Consider the following 22,238-nt stretch of genomic DNA (forward strand, 5'->3'; position numbering starts at 1 on the left):
AAATCACCTTTTGCATGCACCCTAACAGCCACTTCAAACACATTCTTTACTATTTTGCTGGAAACAACAAATAATGTGATTTGGGCTTTGTGTGTTAATGATCTGAAAATGAATTAATTTCACCAGCTGTGTAAGCTGGCATTATGCACAGTGTGGTTTCACTTTGTAATAAAATATATTTCTATCTAATACTGTTTTATGCATCATACATCACACTTCATTGCCGATACGACACCCTGTTTTTTTTAAAAAGAAAGTTGTATAGTACCTCGGACCGTTGCCTGAAACTGATGAACATTTTTCAGTTTCCAATGTTCCCTCACCAAACCGTTCAACTCGCATTAATCTGAAGCTGTATTTACTTACCGCATAGATGCATGGCCTTAGCAGGACACATGTCAACTTAGCAGCAGAATACAGGAAACTTTGTGCTATCCGGCACCGACGGGACCGCGCTGTTGCCGTTCCCTCAAAACTGCCGGACAAATCAGCGTTAATGTTGAAGCATACGGAGCTTTTCAGCTCCCTATCTGGCAACAAACACTGTTGCTTAGCAACAGCTTCTAAACAGTCGGCCGTACTCTCTGTAGCGTCTCTAGCTTAGCAACAGCTTCAGAGAGACTTTGCAGAGCCTGACTGTTGGAAAAAAAAGCCACGAGAAGAAAGAAAAAAAAGCCACGAGAAGAAAAAAAAACCTAACAAAACGGCTCCTGATTTTTGCCGGTGGCTCGAGCTTGCCGGACATTTAGCCTCCGGATAACAAAGTTTCCTGTAATACAATGTGGATTACATTGTGTGACATTCTTGTCTTTGTAAATTAGCCTCTCATCTGACTTACAATGAGCAATGCCATGGGAGCCTGCACTATTCCTTTCTTGGCCCCCAGGGAACTGTGATGTGCATCTTTCTGCCAGTCTGCAGTTGTCTCTCTTCAGGCTTTCACCCTGTGGTTTTTAGTAGGTTTTTTAAAAATGAAAACGGGTTACGTCTTCCACTGGGGCTGGTGATGGTTCTGAGGAAAATTACAAAAACTTTGGGTTTATTGATTCAGTGGAGCCCGTCTGGGATAGGAAAAAAAAGACCTCAAGTGGTCTAAAGGCCTGCATACCTGTAGGAGAACTGATCTTAAAAAGTAATTGTATCTATGGGAAGATTGAACCTTACCCTTGGGCTTAAAGGTTCACATTTCGTCATGCCTTGGTATAATACAGAATATATAGTACTGAGTCTGGTTAAAAAAAATAACTATAAATGCAATTTTTAAATACTGCAGCACAATTTTGACATAGAACTGGAAAGAGCTTTGTATGAGTGGAAAAAGTACCATCAGTGCTAAACTACTTAATAAGCCAAACACACATTTATATGCATTTTAAAACAATTGCATTACTTGAATTAAATCTGCAGTTCCATATTTGTGCAGTTAGAACATCTTTCTCGGCCAGGATCATAGTGAGTCAGGTGTTGAGCGGTTCGAGTGGAAGTAGGGGAGGGATGCTCCTTGCCACAAAAAAAATTGGTAAGTTTGGACGCGGTCTCTCCAGAGGCACTGAGATAAGTGGTTTCTGGAAATTAAATTAGTATTTTCTTTATTCACTGTAGGTAGATAGACATAAATGTGATCTTTTACATGTACCAGTAAAACTTGTATTTTTTTTATCCTATTTGTAAATCTGAATTGGAAGGGGGGGGGGTGGAAATGGTGGCTGACAAAGTTTTCAGGAAGCTTTTTTAAGCAATTTGATTGCTTGATTTCTTAGAAATTTGACAAGTTGCAATTAATACATTTGAATCACATTGCTTCTCTGTCAATCAGGTGGAAGAAGTTTAAACTGAGGTAGGACATATTTGGTGTTGCAGACATACTGCGTGATGTCTGAAATGTCAAGTGCACACTCATGTAAAATTTTTCTAATAATGAACCTCCCATGGGATTACTTGTGGTAATTCAGATGATGCGCTGTTTTATAAGGACAGGATTACGAAATCATGTTAAACAGTATTATTCAATTGCTAAATTGCAGGTTGTGTCTCTTTATGGCTTCAACGTCTGATGAATCATTGGGTGAATTAATTAAAAGGTTAATTGATATTTAAGTTGGAGATTAGAAGCTTGGTTTTGTGAGAAGATCGGTTAAAAGCCTACAGATGTGGTTTTGGTATTTTGTGTTTTTGCAGAATTTTTCTGTGCTTGATAAATGATTGTCTTTATTTCTTTACACCTTTTTAAGTGGGAGACAGATATTTGCATTAGACAGTGTGTAACATCTGCAGTGTGTCATATTGGAATAGATCGCCAGATGAATTATATACATTTTAATATACATTTCTGATATATTTATATTCTATTCATAGGTAATATATATATTGTCTGTCTTATGTTGACTTCTTATATTTCTATTCTGGATATATATTTATTTGCAAAATCTGTGACACAATTTATGATTTTTTTAAACCAAGCATGTGATATGCACAAAATTATGTAACTGCATTATTTCTCTGTTAAATTTCTAACGGCACAAATTTATTTCTTCATTCTGCAGTGGGTGAGGAGCACATATTTTATGCACTTTTTTAAATCTATAAGCAATGCCTTGAGAGATGTATTTTGCATTTAATAGGTTGACAAGTGAACCTAAAAGGTACCCAATGCATTTTCAGTTTGGCTAATTGACTACTATTGTTAGTGGAATACAGTTTTTTTTAATTGCTTATCATTTGTAAGTGAATGTGGGAATCTTCAGAGGAAGCTAGAACAAATACATGCTTATAATTTTACATTTCCACCATTCTTCGTGTTAATAGTGATTTGGCACAGTTTAATGCTCTTCCATCCAGCTGCTGAATTTGAGAAAAATCCGTGCTATACCCTGTACTATTGTCTATTGGTGTTACGGAGCATGTGTTACGGAGTGATAGTATGTGGGGACACAGCTCCCCACACAGTAAGTTTCTGGTCTCCAGTGCGCCGAGGGTAGGCTCTGAGCAGAAGTTGCACGCTTCACCACATATTGGGAGAAGAAAATAGGAGGGAGAAAGAGAGAGAAATACTATCTGATTGCCCCTAGTATCTTGTAATGATCAGTTTTAGAACAGGTTTGGCAGCGGCCAGGGAGCAGGTACTCTACCTGCTCTTAGAGCCAAAGAAATAGTTTGTGGTATGAGCATACCTGAAGGAAGGAGAACAAATACAAAGAAAATAACAAAAAGTCTTCCAGTAACTATAGAACCTGTTAGATAATTAATAATATTTACTGTGAGTGAAGCCATCTGTTTCTGTCTGCTGCAATGGTTTGACACGGGTACATGAGCAGGTTTAGATTCAAACTGTTCTGTTTGTATAGCTGCTACTAAGCTTTACAAAGATTAAGCTGCGGTAAGTAGGATGTTTATTGCAAAGAAAAATTACAATGTTATGTTCTCCTGTAGATCTGGATCTTCTGTCCCCAATCTCATTACCAAGGAATCTGTGCAAGTTGCTATTCTACCCACTGGGACATTGTCATCACTGCAGCCAGCCAATGTTTACCATCGTCTATCCGAAGTGTTTTCCTCTGACAGAGACCCCTATGGCTGCCTTGTATAATGGGTAATTATAAAGAAATTGGTCTTGTGTTTTGAATGTCCATTGAGGTTTTCACTGAAGGGAAAAACATCAACACCCAAAAGCACAACACTTCTTATTTGATTAAACAGCCTGCCTATTTAGATTGCAATGAATGCAAAAGCGAAACCTTTACATATTTTCCGATAAACTGCAGAGATGTTATTGTAATAACATTTTACACTTTTGCACTTGCTGTTCAGAAATTCTTCAATCATGTTTAAATTAATTATGGTAGGGATGGGGCCTGAAGCCTGTTTCTGGAGGTCTCCTGAAGATAATTCAGGTTCTTTGCATTACGCAAATTTGAGTACATTAAATTTATGGTGCCTTTCTGAAGGTCTCGCTGTTGTTTCAAAATTCTGTTGAACATTTAGAATCTGATCTGTATGTCTGTGTTAACTGACTAGTCTTAGTTGGTAACATTCTTGCTCCAGAGTCGGAAGGTCATGGGTTCAAGGCTCATTTCAGGACTTGGCCACATAATCTGAACTGACACTCCATTACAGTGCTGAGGGAGTACTGCATTGCCTTAGGTGCTATCTTTTGGATCAGATGTTAAACCAGGACCCTGTCTGTCTATCTTGGTGGTTCAGGTGGACATGAGGGCCAGAATTTTGTCGGCACTCATAGAGTGCGGTTTTGGAGGCGGGGCCGCTGTCAAAATCAAAAAGATTGACAGGGAATCGGTATCCCGCTGTAAACCCGCCTCCTTGCAGGTTTCCCAAGCGTCGGGTCTGCCATCCCTGAGCAGATCCGACACCAAGCGGCGGGTCAGCCAATTTAGATACTTAAAAGCTTGTTAAAAGGTAGTTAAACACCATTTTACCATGTACTTACCATTTTACCAGCTTTTCCACGTGTCTCCCGGAGCATGGTGATCACATCAGGTAAGTAGGTCAGGTATTGTGTCAGCATGGAATGATTTACTAACCTGACAGCTGCAAATGGTCTATGAAAGCTCCCATTTCATAGCTATTCACTTTCCAAGGTTAGAAGCTGTTGCTTACTGCATTTGGAAGACAGATTGACCTTTATGCAGCTTGCAAGTGTTTGCAGCAAACTCTCTATCCAGTGTCACCTCATTGGAACAACTCCTCTCACCACTGACAGATCGCTTCTGTCATCTCAGCCTCACCTGCCATCTATTCCATCAGCATGGATGCTCTTGAAAAAATTTCACCTTGGTCCTCAGAATCCCACCACGATCAGCCCCAACACCAGTAGCACCAACAACACCACCAACCTTCTCAGCAATCAACTGATGCTGCACTGGACACAGGACACCATCAGCCATGCACATTGCTGCCCGGGACACCAACGATGGCCTCACCATGTCCAGATTTGCTTCACTTAACACTGTACACCCTGGCTGCCACATGATGCACCAGGTTGGCACCACCCCACACCAGCACCATAAAGCATCCCTACAATGTCCAACCCATTCCCTTCACACTTATCACCATTGGGGGAGGGGGGAACATTATGTCTCACCATTCACTGGAACTCACTAAGATACTTTCAAAGGTGCACACAAATCTGTCCAAGAAGGCAAAGTGGTGAAAATAAGGATTTCAATGCTTGACAATGCATTAACAGAAACTTTACACAAACATTGGCTAAAGCACAAAAGTGCCTACCCTTGTGTGTTGTTAGTTTGAATGATCGGATGAAGGTGAGTGTGAGTGGTGGTCAGTGAGATGGGGATGTGATAATGTAGATAGAGAGGGATGGATGGAAGTGCAAGGTAAGTTGGTGTGAGTAAGGCTGTGCAGGAGTAGGGTAGGGAAGGCAGAGTGATGGGGATGTGATGAGTGGCACAGGAGGATGAGGTTGAGTGTGGCTTTGCAGTAATGTTCCATGATCTACCGAGATCATTGAAAGGTTTGCATCATTGCTGCCAGGTCCTCCTGACAACATCCCTGTTTGTGCCCTCCTGTGCAGTGTGTAGCCAGGCTGCGTTGGTGTCCTGGGGAGGTCTCTTCCGCCCATTGGAAGGGAAGCGAACCTCCCTGCATACTGTGACTCCCTCCTTAAGCACATGGAGAGAGTCATGGGAGAGCCTGGGTGCAGCCGTGCTTGTCAGTGTTTGCAGCACCTCAGTGTTGTAGAACACTGACAGCAAAACTGTCAAAATGAATGTGGACATGGTCCCTTTAAGGAAACCGGCTGATGACGCGTCATCAGATGACATCATCGGACCCACTTCCTTTTAATTGGCCGGGAACCTCGCAGGGTGGGCTTAACAAGCCCAATCAGGGCAAAATCATTTGGAGGCGGCTGGATGAAGACGGGAGCAGGGTTTGAGGCTGCCGCCTACTCCGGCCACACCGAACTCGCCACGGCTGGCGAAATCGCAGCCTAAGGATCTTGTGGCACAATTTGAAGAACACAAGGGAGTTCTCTTGAAGTCGCGACCAACATTCATTCCTCAAACAACATCGCCAAGAACAGATGAACTGTTCATTCGTTCAGTGGCTCATGTGCAAATTGACTGCATTTTTCCCATGTAACAAGTCATTCCACTTCATAAGTGATTCATTGTTTATGAAGTGCTTTGGGATGTTTGAGAGATGTGAAAAGTTACTATATAAATGCAAGTCTTTAAAGTGTGTCGTCTTAGGTTTGCCTGAGAAAACTGCAGTTGGGACTCTTTCTCCAGAAAGGGCCTGAGAGTTCAACTTCCTTTCAAGATACAAAAAGTGCAAGTACTTAAAAATAGACAGAAGATATATAAGAAAATAGACAAGATATATTAGAAATTAGAATCGATCTTTAAATCACACTGTCAACATTACACTGAGTTGTATTATGTAATGGCATACAAGATTAAAGACATGGCATCTACTGCCTTTATTCATGCCCTACTTGGAGTTTAAAAAAAAGTCTATGGCGTGTTTTTAGAAGTATACAGAGAGAAGATGCTCGTTTACCTTGGATATGCCTAAATGTATGCTATAATGCTTCTGTCCTCATAAAACAGCATGCACTCTGAGTTACTATAAGCAATAAAGAGAAATAAGTTGCATTTATATAGTGCCTTTCACAACCTCAGGATGTCCCAAAGCGCTTCATAGCCAATTAACATAGAAACATAGAAGATAGGAGCAGGAGTAGGCCATTCGGCCCCTCGAGCCTGCTCCGCCATTCAATGCGATCATGGCTGATCATCCAAATTCAGTACCTGGTCCCTGCTTTCTTCCCATACCCCTTGATCCCTTTAGCCGTAAGAAATATATCCAACTCCTTCTTGAATATATTTAATGAATTGGCCTCTACTGCCTTCTGTGGCAGAGAATTCCACAGGTTCACCACTCTCTGGGTGAAGAAATTCCTCCTCATTTCTGTCCTAAATGGCCTACCCCTTATCCTTAGACTGTGACCCCTGGTTCTGGACTCCCCGACCATCGGGAATATCCTTCCTGCATCTAGTCTGTCCAGTCCTGTCAGAATTTTATAAGTTTCAATGAGATCCCCTCTCATTCTTCTAAACTCCAGCGAGTACAAGCCCAAGTACTTTTTGAAGTGTAGTCACTGTTGTAATGTAGGTAACCCGAAGGCAACCAATCACCAGTCAGGCTCTGCAAGGTCTCGCTGAAGCTGTTGCTAAGCTACAGAGACGCTTGCAAGGTACGGCCGACTGTTTAGAAGCTGTGGGTTTGTTGCCAGATACGGAGCTCAAAATCTCCGTATGTTTCAACATTAGCGCTGGTTTGTCCGGCAGTTTTGATGGGACGGCAACAGCTCGGTGCCGGATAGCACAAAGTTTCCTGTACTACAAACAACAATGAAATGAATGAGCAGATAATCTGTTTTAGCGACGATGGGTTGAGGGATAAATATTGGCTAGGACATTGGAAGAACTCCCCGTGGTCTCCGAATAGTGCCGTGGCATCTTTTGCGCCCACCTGAGAAAGCAGACGGGGCCTCAGCCTCAGCCAAAACCTGGCAACTCCTACAGCCCAGCACTCCCTCAGTATTGCACTGAATTGTCAGCCTCTACAGGAAACTTTCGATTTACCGGCACCTAAATAACCGGAAATCTCGGTTAACCGGCAAAATTCAGGAGTAGGTTTTTACTTCATATTGTACTTGCGTTCCCCCATCTGTTGCTGTGCAAGGGTGTGGCTGCAGCTGTTGCTAAGCTACAGAGATGCTTGCAACTTGTGGCCATTGTTCTGAACTTGTTGCTAAGCAACAGGGTTTGTTGCTTTATACGGAGCTCTCCGCTCCGTATCTTTTACTATAGCGTTCGGTTATCCGGAATTTTTGATGAACCGGCACCACGTCGGTCCCGTCTGTGCCGGATAAAAAAAAGTTTCCTGTATTACGTGCTCAAGTCTCTCGAGTGGGGATTTAACCCACAACTGAGCCAAGACTGATGCCAATGGTATGGAAGATCTCCCAGTACTGCTAAATTATTTTTTTCTTGTTCATCATGATGATTAGCTTTTCAAGGGTTAGTTTTATTTCTCAATTTTCTCACCTTTTCTATTCTGTTCTCCTGAAGGCAGTGACTTATGCGCGGGTATGATGCCACAACCTCTAGTGCCTCCCCTATGTTGGGAGTACTTTATGTATGAACCTACGCAGTGTGTGGTAGACCCTTTGAGTGTGAGGGCGTCACAGCCATGTAAGATTCCAATGTCCATGTGCCCTTTCCAGTAGGAGCCATTGGATTGTGATTAGGAGTTGGGAAGTTTGTCTTTAATTTTAACTCTGTGCTTTAGCCTCAGGATACTGAAGCCAATTGTACGTGCATCCTCCCCTACTCTAGCTGAGATTAGCTAACTCAGCCTAGAACGGAGATCAATTCTGAGATGGTCCTAATCTATATGGCTCAGTACCATACCATACAGTGCATTTACCAACTTGCAATTTGGAAGCTGGAGTACATCTTCTTGATACTGTGCCCATCATTCATGACATTTTTTTCCCTGTTTTTAGTAAATTGCTGGAAAATACAGCCCTATGTTAAATACTGTTGAATGCTGAAGTTCTCAAAATAATATTTTTGAAATGAAATCAAGAAAGCAAGTCTTGAGGTGGTTAATTTATATGGGCTAGAGCATAGAATGGCCAATAATATAAACTCTGACATAGGCAATACTCAGTGAAAATAATTTCTCACCAGGATAGTGAAATTGTATTCTTGGAGAGAGTAATTCTGCAATAAAAACAAACTGACCCAGATACAAACCAGAGCTGTTGACTAATAATTGAACCTTATTTCATCCATCAAAATATATCTGATGAATACCAAGATTATGATTTATCTGTTTTCATAGGAGGACAAAAATGAGCTTTGTAGCATACTGCTGCTCTATCAAGTGTCTACAGGTTTTTGAACTGCTTAGCTGACAGATCTCATGACGAATGAACTGCTGTCAGAACTTGGAAGAGACATTGGAAAGTCGGAACGCTCTGAATAGCACGGTTCTATAGGAAGTTCCAACCATGATATTCAGTATGCCTTTATGATTTGCAAGACTACATCAAGCTTTCAGAAAACTTTGGAAAGATTATGATCCTTTTCAGCTCGTACTGAAAACTATTATGATTCACACACCTCTGGGGAATCGTTAATTTCTAGTGAAGATTTCTTGTCATTTTTTAAACGTCAAACTCCGACGCACTTTGAACGTCTGTCACCTGGAAGGTGATGTTTAATGTAAGCTCAAGGGGGAAAACTGCGAACCAATAAATAAAAGGAAACCCATTTTGGCATAACTGCTTAAAGGTCAAAGAAAACTTTGTATGAGGTGGTTAATTGCACTGTTTAGATAACATTTTTTTTCCTATTTGTAGTTTTCTTTCATTTGGCAAAACCTGGGCATTACAATCTATTTGGTAATAAACCACAATTTCAATCTCAAATAAAATATTTATATAATAAAACAATTAGTTATAAGCAACTTGTATGCTAACAATTTCACAACTCGTGTTCAGATGTTGGAGAGCTGTTTTTTAAAAAAAAAAATAGGCCATTAAGTAGTGATGTTGAATAACCAATTCCAAAAGGACTGTGGTTTGTCTTGTTTTTGTTAGAATTGTCAGTTAAGTCACGGAAAATGTACTTCCTTTTTTATGCTTCAGGCTCCAGTTCAGAAACTATGATGAAATGCCTTGCTTTCTTTTTATCTTAAGATTGTTTTGCTTCACACCAGTGTCCATGATTGTGAGTCTGCATCTTACCTCAGACTGTCAATGATCCACAGTCTCTGGCTGTTGTCGTTACTGGTGGTGTCCTCCCTATTTCCCTCCTCATCTCCATCTTTCGGGTAAGTCTCTCCCAATCACCAGCTTTCCTCTGGTCAGTGACCGCACCCCACTCCGCTGTCTGGGTCCAGGTGACTGGGAGGGGCACCAGTTCCTGGATCGCTATGGGGGCAAGTAGAACAGAACCAGGTTGCGGGCAGCCACCTGGAACTGCACCAACTACAGGCAGCAGTCAGTATAGCATATCCACTTAGAAATTTTCCATTACACCATTGATTTATTATGTCAATTTGTGCAATGATCAGCTAATGAGTCAAGAGACGTGTGATCAAAATTGGTGTTGGCCAAAATACAAACCACTGCTAGATTTCTTTAGTTTACAACTGTGGAATAAAACAAAGTAAATGGAAAAAAATGTGACACATTTTCATGTAAGAAGCTGTAAAGTTTTATAGAATATAAAGTTGGTAAATGGGTAATTACATGTTGCTTCAGTGAGAGGTTGGTTTACTCACTGAACTGTTATGAAGTTAATTGTTTTTCATAATGTGCATTTCTGGCATGTAGCTTTTAGTATTATCAGCCAACTGTCTGTTAATGTTCTTTTAAATTGTATGGTAATTTCTGTGGCATTGCTCATGGACTTCCAAAAAATATAAAGTTGAATACACTTGAGCAGCAAACTCCAGTGAGTAGTTCATGAGCTGCTTATAGAACTAGTCCCAGGGATCTCAAGGGGTAGGTGTCTCAGACATGACCCTGCACTTTCAGCAGTATTTTCGTTTAAAAATCTCTCAGACTTCAATCGGCATTTGAGCCTCTAACTGCCTCAAATTTTAATAGATTTCAGGCATTAAAACATCAGCTGGTAATATACTGTAAATTATTTTTGTGGGAGGAAGAATCTTAACTGTGGTTCCTGCCCTACCCATCCCCATTCGGCGAGGCGCTGTCATATCTTAAAACTCATTGGCCCACTGCCCTGCCCATGAGACACTTTGGGCCAATCAGCAGGCATAGGAACAGCCCTAAATGTGCATGGTCATTACAGACCAAACGAAAGTTATTCTATATAAATAAATAGTACATTTTGGAATGAATATTAATGTTGAATGTATTGTAAGGTTGACCAGAAAGATAGTGATAGTTTAAGTACTGGAGGAGTCTGCACTGTCAAATGTATTTTACAATTTGTGTTTTGACCATTTTGTTTATTTACACACACAAGCAGCTGCTCAGGCAGTCGCCTGAAACCTTTTTGTGACCAGCCTGTTCAATTGTACTACTTTATTGATCCAGAGGTTAATCCATCATACATTAACGACTTGTTGATGGTCATTACATAATATGACGTTCCTGTATTCCACTGAAATGCCACATAAGCTTAAAAGTTGTAATGATTCTTACTCGTGTGCATTAGGCCTCCATTATCTCTGTGTTTTCATATTCCTTAATGCTAGTCAAGAGTTAGCCTGGGAGGAGACATTTTGTGTGGAATCCTCTCCTCGGTGATCTTGAATATGGAAATGGGGTCTGTGGTCTCCTGTCCCCAACTGTCACTGGAGAAAGGGACTGGTAAGTTTACAGGTATTTCTCTTTATTACATTTACATTTGTGTGGCACTCGGTGAAATAGACTTCACCTTGAGCTTAACCTCTCCTTTCACTGATCGAAAAGAGCGAGAACCAACGACTGCATAGCCCAGTTGTTGGCATAATAACTAGAAACAGTCCTACATCTATTATGTGTCCGTGTACAGTAAGATTTAAATTCTTGTTGCCTTATAGTCACGGTATTCTCTTCCTAATATGATCAGAGAATATAAGCATATATCTACTGAAAAATGTCACAGTAAAATCTTGAGAGAAGAGCATGTGGAACAGATCAGTTACTTGGCATTTTTTAAAAAATCCTCTGATCATGTTCTTGTTCCAGTTACTTTACTAGCAGCAGTACACATTTTGGCAGTGGTAAATGGGCTGCATTCCAACAAAAACAACAGTTGAGTAGTACCTAAACCCTTTTTTTTCATGATTACAGTAACTACTTTCATATGTCTAAAATCTAGCACAGCACATAACCAGAAGCATACCAACAATACCTTTACTCATTGTAGCATTCATCAGCCTGGTATGGTACTTTCCACCTAATTTGCTGCTTGTGATTTGATACAAATCCTCTGGATTTCTCCATCTATGTCGCTCATTATCTAGTTGGAATAAACATAACTCTTGTCTGTTTTTTAAAGGTCTCTCTTATTCTGTGGTAACATCTGATTTATGGATACTGAGTTACAACAAACACAGCTGCAGCATTTTAAAACTTAGCTGGGCCTTACAAATAGCAGTCACCTCGATCAGGGGTTCTCAAAACTTTTTGCTTCCGAGGCCCCCCTCGCCCGGACCCCCCTGTAACACAACACAAATATTTTTTCTGTATAAATATTAGTTATCAGTAGCTCTATACACCTTACGTAAAGAAGAATTTATTAAGTCCTAAATTTACAACAGCCAAATACTGAGGCTGCTGGAAATTTAAAAAAAATGAAAATGGTGGAAATACTCAGCAGGTCAGGCAGCATCTGTGAAGGTAGAAACCGAGTTAACATTTCAGGTCTGCCAGGCAATGGTCATCTCCAACAAGAGAGAGTCTAACCACCTCCCCTTGACATTCAACAGCATTACCATCGTCTAATCCCCCACCATCAACATCCTGCGGACACCATTGACCAGAAACTTAACTTGACCAGTCACATAAACAGGGTGGCTACAAGTGCAGGTCTGAGGCAAGGTATTCTGCAGCGAGTGACTCACCAAAGCCTTTCCACCATCTACAAGGCACAAGTCATTAGTGTGATGGAATACTCTCCACTTGCCTGGATGGGTGCAGCTCCAACAACACTCATGAAGCTCGACACTATCCAGGACAAAGCAGCCTGTTTGATTGGTACCCCATCTAGCACCTTAAACATTCACTCCTTCCACTACCGGCGTATCGTGGCTGCAGTGTGTACCATCTACAAGATGCACTGGAGCAACTCGCCAATGCTTCTTCGACAGCACCTCCCAAACCTGGGACCTCTACCACCGAGAAGGACAAGGGCTTGGGAAGGTGGATGGGAACAGCCACACAAGTGCCAGGCAATAACTATTTCCAATAAGCGAGAGTCTAACCACGCCCCTTGACATTCAGTGGCATTACCATCGCTGAATCCCCTGCCATCAACATCCTGGGGGTCACCATTGACCAGAAACTTAACTGGACCAGCTACATAAATACTGTGGCAACAAGAGCAGGTCAGAGGCTGGGTATTCTGTGGTGAGTGTCTCACCTCCTGACTCCCCAAAGCCTTTCCACCATCTCCAAGGCACAAGTCAGGAGTGTGATGGGATACTCTCCACTTGCCTGGATGAGTGCAGCTCCAACAACACTCAAGAAGCTCGACACCATCCAGGACAAAGCAGCCCGCTTGATTGGCACCATATCTACCACCTTAAACATTCACTCCCTCCACCACCGGCGCACCGTGGCTGCAATGTGTACCACCTACAAGATGCACTACAGCAATTCGCCAAGGCTTCTTCGGCAGCACCTCCCAAACACCTCTAACACCTAGAAGGACAAGGGCAGCAGACGCATGGGAACACCACTCCCTGCAAGTTCCCCTCCAAGTCACACACCATCCTGATTTGAAAATATATCGGCGTTCCCTCATCGTCGCTGGTTCAAAATCCTGGAACTTCCTATCTAACAGCACTGATGGAATTAGTTGTTTTGACTCTTTGTTCCAAGCCATACCATCATAAGCAATGATATTATGTCTTTAAACAACACATATATTTCTAGCCCTTTTTAATTTGCTCCCTTGGTTTTTCTTCTCCATGTGGTTCTATAGTTGGGTTTCATTGCTGAGAATCATAATTAACAATATGCATGGGTCCTTTTTAAATGTTAATTATTGCTCTGATTAGAATGACCTGTGACCTCGTAGCGTTAGCCCTAATCTTTCTTGTACATGATTCAACCAGGACTTGCATGGGACATATTTCCATCTTACTGTGCTTGGGCAATTTCAGGCAGGGTTCTTTGTACACACACATATCCTACTTTCCCCTCCCACCCCACCACCCTTCCCGAATTTCCTCTGTATGCTGCAGCCAGGCGATCCTTGATGCCCATGTACAATAAGAGGAAAATCTCTCACATGGACTTCTTGCATCTTCCATGTCTGTGTTTTCTTGCACTGTTATCGTCCTGGCCGTGTCTGGATGTTTTCCTGCCAAGTCTTGCTGAGCCGTTTCTCCAGCTGCTTCCACTAAAGGAAGCCAAGAACATGACCTACATCAGACGGCATAGATAAAAAGCTGACGATGGGACAAAATAAAATGGGACAAAAACAGAAGGGGTTGGATAAGATCAAAAAAAGGATGAATAAAAAGACACAAAAGCGATTAAGGAGAAATGGAAAATTAACAGAAAAATCATAAATGCATAAAAAAAATACTTTAGAAGTAAAAATTGAACTAATGAAAATAGAATGGCATCAACAAGGAAGGAAACAAATTGGATTTTTTTTATACACTCAAACTTTGACTTGATGCCTGGGTTGCAAAAACTAAGCTTCTTATAATTCTAGCACAGAGTGCAGTAAGCGTTTATTATGGTTCACTGTTCCACCTCCAGAGCCTGCCACCTTCCTCCCAGCTTCTGGGCTGTCCCCTAGTCTCTGCCCTAATGTCCTCTGAAACCTGGTACCTGACATTGCCAGCCAGCAGTGATCAGAACAGATGAAGATAGTCTTTCATAAATAGAATCCTTTCGCATTTTACACTTTGGATGGGGAGAGTAATTGGAATGAATGAGAGATCACCCGATGGCTGTGCATTTTGGCGACTGGGTAAACAATATTGCAGCAGAGATGCTATCTTAAATACTTTTAAGCAGTATTAAAGCTTTTGCATTATAATCGGGAATTGCATAAAAGCTTACCTCAGGTATATGAAATGCTAACATCTCGGGAGTACTGTTTTTTGAATGGATTATCTGTAAGTGAAGCTTTGTTACAAAACCATTCACAAACTTTATATGAAGAATTATTAAATTGCTTTCACAGAATTTGTACTCATTTGAGCTCTGATATGGAGCCTAAAATGTGCATGTAACTACTTCATAACTAGAATTGATTCATTTATTTGCAACCAGTCTCAAAGAAAGAAAAAGTTAACTTTGGCTTGATATTTGTGTGGAATCTAAACACGATTATCAACAGTTATATAATTCTAATGGCAAAAATAAAACAAATGTTTCCCTTTTTATATTATGAAAAAGCATAGTTGGTTTAAGCTAAACCTTTTCAAATACAAAGTTACTTTTTCTGAGAATTTTTCTGCTCATATTTTGTATGAGTGGATCAATTCAGTGTAATTTTGCCATTGAGCATGACTGCTTGTATTTTTCAAAGGTATAACCACTACTTGCATTTAGATTGTGCCTTTAATGTAGGAAAAAAGTACCAAAGCACTTCACAGAAGCGTTATAAGCCTTTTTGCTGTACCATTCTAATAAAATTATAATTTTGTAAAATCATGTACAATTCAATAATTAATAATGCTAAAATAAAAGTCTTAAAGTACCTCATGCTGCACTGTTTTTAGTTAAAAAAACAAAGTAAACATAAACCTGTTTGAAGAGGTCCCTGATGTGACCGTTTACAGGCCTTCCTTCACAAGACATTGGTATTTTGTAATGAACTGCCAATTTCTCCCATTTAACATATACCTTTAAAGCAATATTTAGCTATTTGATTACTAAGCATGTGGGACTAAGTCACTCTGCATAAGTAACGGTTGTTCCACGTGCTGTAACAGTATAGTGATAATCCATCTTTCAGCTAGAAACAATTACATACTGTTGAAACTATTTACAAAATGACAAAAGCATATGAGCATAATAATTTATAGGAACATTCAGGTCAACAAGCCTGTCCATTTTTAAAAGATCTTAAACCACTTTCTCCCCATATCACTCAATCCACTTTCTCTGCAGAAATACAGCTAATTCTCTTTTGAAACCCATTTAAATTGTCCATTTCAACAGCCTTCTCTGGAAACATTACCCTTGTTAAAGTTCTGCCTGATATCTCTTCCTATCCTAACATTCATTTTTAACTTGTGCCAGTGATGTGGCGCCCTTTACCATTGTGAACAATTTGCTCAGATCAACTTAGTCTGGCTTTTAAATCTTCAAATAAATCACCTCAAACTTTCCAAACTTTTTCCTCATAATTTAACTTTTTAATGCCTGGAATCATCCTCCTTGCCTGCCTCTGTACCAAACAAAATACTGATAACTTCTGGGAGTTAATGGGCTAGAATTTCTAATTAGCATTATTTCAATGCCCGTGGTAGCTCAGGATTGTCATTGGTGTCAAAATAATGTGTAAGCTTAAAAAGTCTACGTTGAGAGAGCCCAAAAATTGTAACAAAATTATTCTTATTTCCTACAATTTAGTTAAAATGGAAACTGTCTTGTCCAATTTCAAAATGATGGCCTGGAGATGAATTGCTTGTGGCAATAGACCATGTTAGATGAACTTTAAATAGTTGGGATACAGGTGCCTTGTTCTAAGTGCCAATTAAATTATAAATTGCCAAGGTACTAACCGTTCCTTGGGAACTAGACAAAGTGTGAGTGGTTGTTTATCAGCATCTATCATCTATGCAATAGTTAGCACCATTGTGACAACCATGGATGATTGATCAGCGACATTTGGACTGAAATACAGTGGAATTTTGGCTACACAATGAGAAGAAAGATGCACTGGCAGTGCCATGTAAATAGCCTAAGCCATGTCTCAATCAGTGTCGTTCACTGGTCACTGAAATGATTAATTGGCCAGAATTTGCACTGGTAAGCCGTTATTACCCCTTTGAAACTGACTGCAACTTCAGGATGTAGCGCATGCGCAACTGAAAGCAGAAAACCTGAAGTTGCAGTCAGTCATTCACTGCTCCGACACTGGCTCCGCTGTGGCTCCCCCACTCTCCCCCCACCCCCCCATCTCCCCAACCCCATAGCCGGCAATCGATGTAATCAGTGAAGCTGCCGAAAATGGGGGCTTTTCCGCGGTAATATTGCTGTTAAATACCCCATTAAATGTTAGGCCTTGTTGGATTAGGTGTAACGGGTTTTAACAGTGTAGTGACTGCTAAATAAACGTTATGGCCCTGAAAAAACTCATTTGTAAAGTGAGAATTTCTACATTGATAAAAATTACCATTTTTAAGAAACTTTTTAAAAACTTTTTTAATTTGTTCACGATATTTCAGATTCTACCTTATCCCCATGTGAGAGCCCCAATCTTTGTTTTGCTCTGTAACATTTTTAAAAAGTTGGGATAAAAGCAGCTTCTCATTTCCTGGTTCCCGGTCTATGAGAATTCTGCAATGTGATTGGCTGCTTAGGCAGCTTGTTGACATCACAGCAGATCGCACTAAGGAATTCCCACTGCACTGAAATCAATTATGTGTCGAAAAAGGCAAGCTTCTCGCCACAGAGATCGCAAGAACGCCCTTGCTTTGCAGCTGACCACAAATTCCGGGACAATATGTTACAGTTGAGAATGCGGAGTGCGTGCCATCTGTCTCCTTATCTGGAGTTTCTTCTCTTGTGCTTCAGGCTCAAGCTCTTTGTACACTTTTTAGCCTGTGCACCAGGCAATTTATTGTAGAAAACATTCCTCGTTGAAAAGCACCCAAATTTAGAAGTGTGTGTGCATATATATAACATAAGAAAAGTTAAGGGTAAGAAAAAGCCATTCAAGCCCATTGAAGCTCATCCTTCTAGTACCCCCGCCCTCCCATTATAGCATCCAATGGTATTTTGAACATCCTAAGATTTGTGTCTACTATGCCACCTGACATTACTCCAAATATTTATTACACTTAGTAAATATGTTCTTTCTAATTTCTGTTTCAAATTTACTTTTCATCAATTTAAGTTGATGTCCTCTGGTCCTACTTTCCTGGTTTCATTTGAAGTTGTTATGGGTTTACCTTGCCAATACATTTAATATCTTGTATCACTTGAAGTTCCCCTCTCTCCTTTTAACCACCTTCCTTCCAGACTGTACAGCTGGAGCGTCTTTAATCTTTCCTCTTCCTCTTTACACTTGGGATCCGTCTTCTTTGTACACTGTCCAGTGAATGTGTAGATTTTTAAATTCATGTTGAGTAGTACTCCAATCGCGGCCTCACTAGTGCATTGTAAAACTTTAGCACTTCTGGAGACTTACACTCTACTTGCTATTTATCCCAGCCTTCTGTTTACTTCACCACATTGTCCAAATATTGCAAGTGATGAATCTGCTATTACTCCCCTCTCCCTTTCCAAGTCTCCCTCTGCCAATGCAATTCCATTCATTGTATACTTATGATCCATAATGTGCAATAGTTTATTATTAAATTACATTTTTTATTTGCCTGTCCAATGCATATGCAATCTAAATCTTTCTGCAAATAATTTGCTGCATTGTCTGTCTGTATTCTCCTTGTCATTGAACTTGAAAAGCTTCTGTTTGGTTTTGATTTCAAGGTCATTAATGTAGATTAGAATAACCGAGATCCATGCACTGTTCCCTGTGGAACTGCACTCAACACCTCCCCCTTAATTGGACACTACACCTTTGGTGCGTGTTCTGTTTTCCTTTTATTTTATCCATCTTTGCAATGTATATAAACTTGCCTAACAATCTAATGATTAACTGTAAAATTAACTGAACTAATGACAGAGTTTAACCGTGTTGTTTCCGTTCCTACCCAGTATGAAGCCGATACAAAGCAACCACACCTGTTCCTGGATAGGGAATGATGGATTTGACCTTCTTATCATTTTCCATGTGCCTAGATCATGTGGCACAAATAACTTTGCTCTTGCAGATTCTTGTGAAGTTTTACATAGCCCAAAGATCACATTGCAAAATTTAATGGATAGGATTGTAACTTAAGCCCTTGCCATATGTCTAAGGGAACAATTGGACGAACCAATCAAGTTGAAACTGGTGAGCTACAAGCACACTGTTGCATAAATCAGCATTTACTCAGTTTGCTTGTCCACCTTGTCGCATTACACTTGGCTGTAGTTAACAGAAGGGTTTTAGTTGTTCAGATTTAATAGCAATTATTTTGCAAATTGGAACTCAAAAGAAAATTGTTGATGGAATGTATAGCACTAAAACAATATTTTGAGATAATGTTGCATGCAAAGGTAATTACATGCAAATTAGATTTTATTCCCCAAAATAACAGAAAATGCTGGATATAGGGGTTATAGTAGCATAGTGGTTATGTTACTGAACTAGTAATCCAGGGCCCTTGATTAATGATCTGGAGACACGAGTTAAAATTCCACCACGGTAACTGGGGAATTTAAATTCAGTTAATTAAATGGAATAAAAAGCTCGTGTCAGTAATGAGATTGTCGTAAAAACCCCATCTGGTTCACTAATGTCCTTTAGGGAAGGAAACCTGCCATCCTCACCCGGTCTGGGCCTATATGTGACTCCAGACCCACAGCAACGTGGTTGACTCTTAACTGCCCCCTGAAATGGCCGAGCCACTTGTATTTAGTTGTATTGAAGAAAGCGGCTCACCACCACCTTCTCGAGGGCAATTAGGGATGGGCAATATGCTGGCCTTACCGGCGACGCCCACATCCCAGGATCTGAAAGTGCAAAAAATATATCCTTTGTCAGAGTTGGGGCATGTTTCATTTTTACTTCAGAGGTCCAGCACTTGCAGTTTTTCTTTTTATCTCAAATCTTTCTCTGGTTGAATATGTAATTCTGCTCAGCCTGAAGGCTTGATTGTCCTGTAGAAATTTGCCAATTTTGTATAAAATTCTGAAAACATAGAAAATACTGTGGAAACTTCAGGCTAATTATAGGTTTATGGTGGCTGTCATTTTCCAGTAGATGCTTTAATTTAATTTTACATTAAAAAAATTGTAAGTGTCTAATCTTGAAGGTGACCTGTGATTAAGTGGCAATTTAAATTTAAAGCACCACATAGTTATATATTTCATCAAAAAGAAGGATGAGATTGAGTTTTTGTGAATGCATCAATCTGAATGTAGCAGTTTAACATCCACCAACCTCTTGTGGGTGTCTAATTATCATCAGTTTTATTTTTATCCTTGAAGATTAAATGTGTTGATTCAATTCACTTAATAAAAGCTGTTTCTTCCATTTTGTTTCCATGCACACAGCTGTTGTGCTGTTATAACCCGAGATTGTTATCTTATTTCCTGACAGTAAAATATTCTTTCTGGTCCCGATTTGTAGGCAAGTATGGGGACATCCACAAGTGGACTTATTTGCCTTTAGTGAGGGTGGGAATGGTGGGTCCGTCTCAACCCCAACCCCAGACTCAGAACCTTGGACGTAGCAAGTCAGTCACTTCCCTAGTAAGGGAGGTTCCTTTATCTGTCTCCCCTCCCAATTTTGTCTGATTTTCCAGAATCTTTAGCAAAAAAGAAAGACTTGCATTTATATAGCGCCTTTCATGACCTCAGGACATCCCAAAGCGCTTTACTGCCAATGAAGCACTTTTGAAGTGTAGTCACTGTTGTAATGTAAGAAATGCGGCAGCCAATTTGCCCACAGCAAGCTCCCACAAACAGCAATCTGATAATGACCAGATACAGGAAACTTTGTGATATCCGGCACCGATGGGACCGGCGTGTTGCTGATCTATCAAAACTGCCGGACATACAAAGTTAATGTTGAAGCCTACGGAGGTTTTCATCTCCGTATCTGACAACAAACACTTGCTTAGCAACAGCTTCTAAAGAGTCGGCTGCAGCTGCAAGTGTCTCTAGCTGAAGCTGTTGCTGTAGCTACAGATCTTGCAGTGGCTGACTGGGGAGGAAAAAACGAGATCTAAAAAAAACTTACAGAAAATGGCTCCTGATTTTTGCCGTTAGATCAAGTATTCCAGACATACAACCTCCGGATAAACCAAAGTTTCCTGTAATCTGCTTTTTTTTTTAGTAATGTTGATTGAGGGATAAATATTGGCCAGGACACCAGGGATAACTCCCCTGCTCCTCTTCGAAATAATGCCATGGGATCTTTTACCCGAGAGAGCAGACGGGGCCTCGGTTTAATGTCTCATCTGAAAGATGGCACCTCCGACAGTGCAGCACCCGCTCAGTACCGCACTGGCGTGTCAGCCTAGATTGTGTGCTCATGTCTCTGGAGTGGGACTTGAACCCACAGCCTTCTGACTCCGAGGCGAGTGTGCTACACACTGAGCCATGGCTGTCCAATGGAGAGGCAGAGCATCTTGACATATCATTCTTGGCCCTGGAAACCACTTCGTTCCATTTCTGGTGATATATTCTTATCTCTTGCAAGCAAACTAATTGAAGCATTTTTCGCAGGTGGATAAATAGACACCTCAAGACTGAAGTACCAGGTCCTAAACTAACTCCAGGTGTGTTCAGATATAGACATTAAGCCCAATGCCACCACTGCTTTTCATCTGAACTAGAGCTCCTTGGAATCATATCACACAAAGCCGAGTTTAATGAAAGAGGTTCGGTGTATTAACCTCCTTAGCATGCTAATGTTAAGTGTCAGTTTGAGTCAGTGATAGCTGTTAAGTCTGTGTGTTCCAGTTATGGTTAATATGAATCACTGCACACAGACCACAAGAATAACTTTAACAGGTCTTTACTAGTCGAAGGTCAGGGCTGAACTAAAAGATACAAGATGCTATACAGGCTTATATACCCGAGTGGTCACTACCGGTATTACAGTACACAGGGGCTCTTAAAGGTACATACACTACAATTCCTCCCCTTTTAGATAATTAGTACATAACATTTTAAGTAATCATTAATTAACATGTTTACAAGAACAATAATCTACACATTTGCTGCAGTTAATCAATTATAAGTCAGTCTCTCTGGAGGCTTCCTGACTCGGTCCGGATAACGCCTCGGTGGTGTAGTAGTTTTCGGTGGTGTAGTAGGTTCTTTTGGCAAGGTCGATTCGGCTTGAATGCCAGTGTCGGGTTCAGCTGGTTCCAGTATCACCGGATCGGAGGTAGATACTATGGTTATCTCTGCTTCATCATTAGGCGTATAGAGTTGTGGTGTAGGCTGTCCCTTTTCGGATGACTCTATGATCTGGTCACCAATGTCCACGGTATACATCAGCGGTCCTAGTCGTGTGCAAATAGTTCCAGGCTGCCATTTCTCGGTACGGTAGTCCTGGGCCAAAACTTGTTGACCTATTTGGAAGGTTCTAGTTGGCCTTTCATTCATGCCTTGAAATTGCCGGTTCTCTACGTCCCTTCTGATGTTTGGCTTGATCAAATCCAGCCGGCATCTTAGTCTTCTATTGAAAAACATC

The 22,238-nt window shown here is 40.7% G+C and overlaps 1 protein-coding gene across 7 annotated transcripts in view; it reads left to right on the top strand.

The window, feature by feature from the left end:
• Positions 1-20,066, top strand: part of lrrc28 (leucine rich repeat containing 28) — a 70,840-nt gene extending 50,774 nt beyond the window's left edge. For 6 of the 7 annotated variants that reach the window (XM_085968804.1, XM_085968803.1, XM_085968802.1 and 3 more), the window contains 2 exons: positions 3,430-3,589; positions 8,893-20,066. In XM_085968804.1, coding sequence (XP_085824930.1) covers positions 3,430-3,589; positions 8,893-8,965 — 233 coding nt within the window. In that variant the 3' untranslated portion in view covers positions 8,966-20,066. Of the gene's footprint in view, positions 1-1,407; positions 1,520-3,429; positions 3,591-8,892 lie in introns of those variants that run through there. The other variant, XR_015073831.1, reaches the window with a different exon arrangement.
• Positions 20,067-22,238: the final 2,172 nt, after the last annotated feature.

This window comes from Somniosus microcephalus, chromosome 27 (assembly GCF_052327205.1).
Source record: "Somniosus microcephalus isolate GS21.2 chromosome 27, FLI_Smic_1.0, whole genome shotgun sequence".
Classification (NCBI taxonomy): domain Eukaryota; kingdom Metazoa; phylum Chordata; class Chondrichthyes; order Squaliformes; family Somniosidae; genus Somniosus; species Somniosus microcephalus.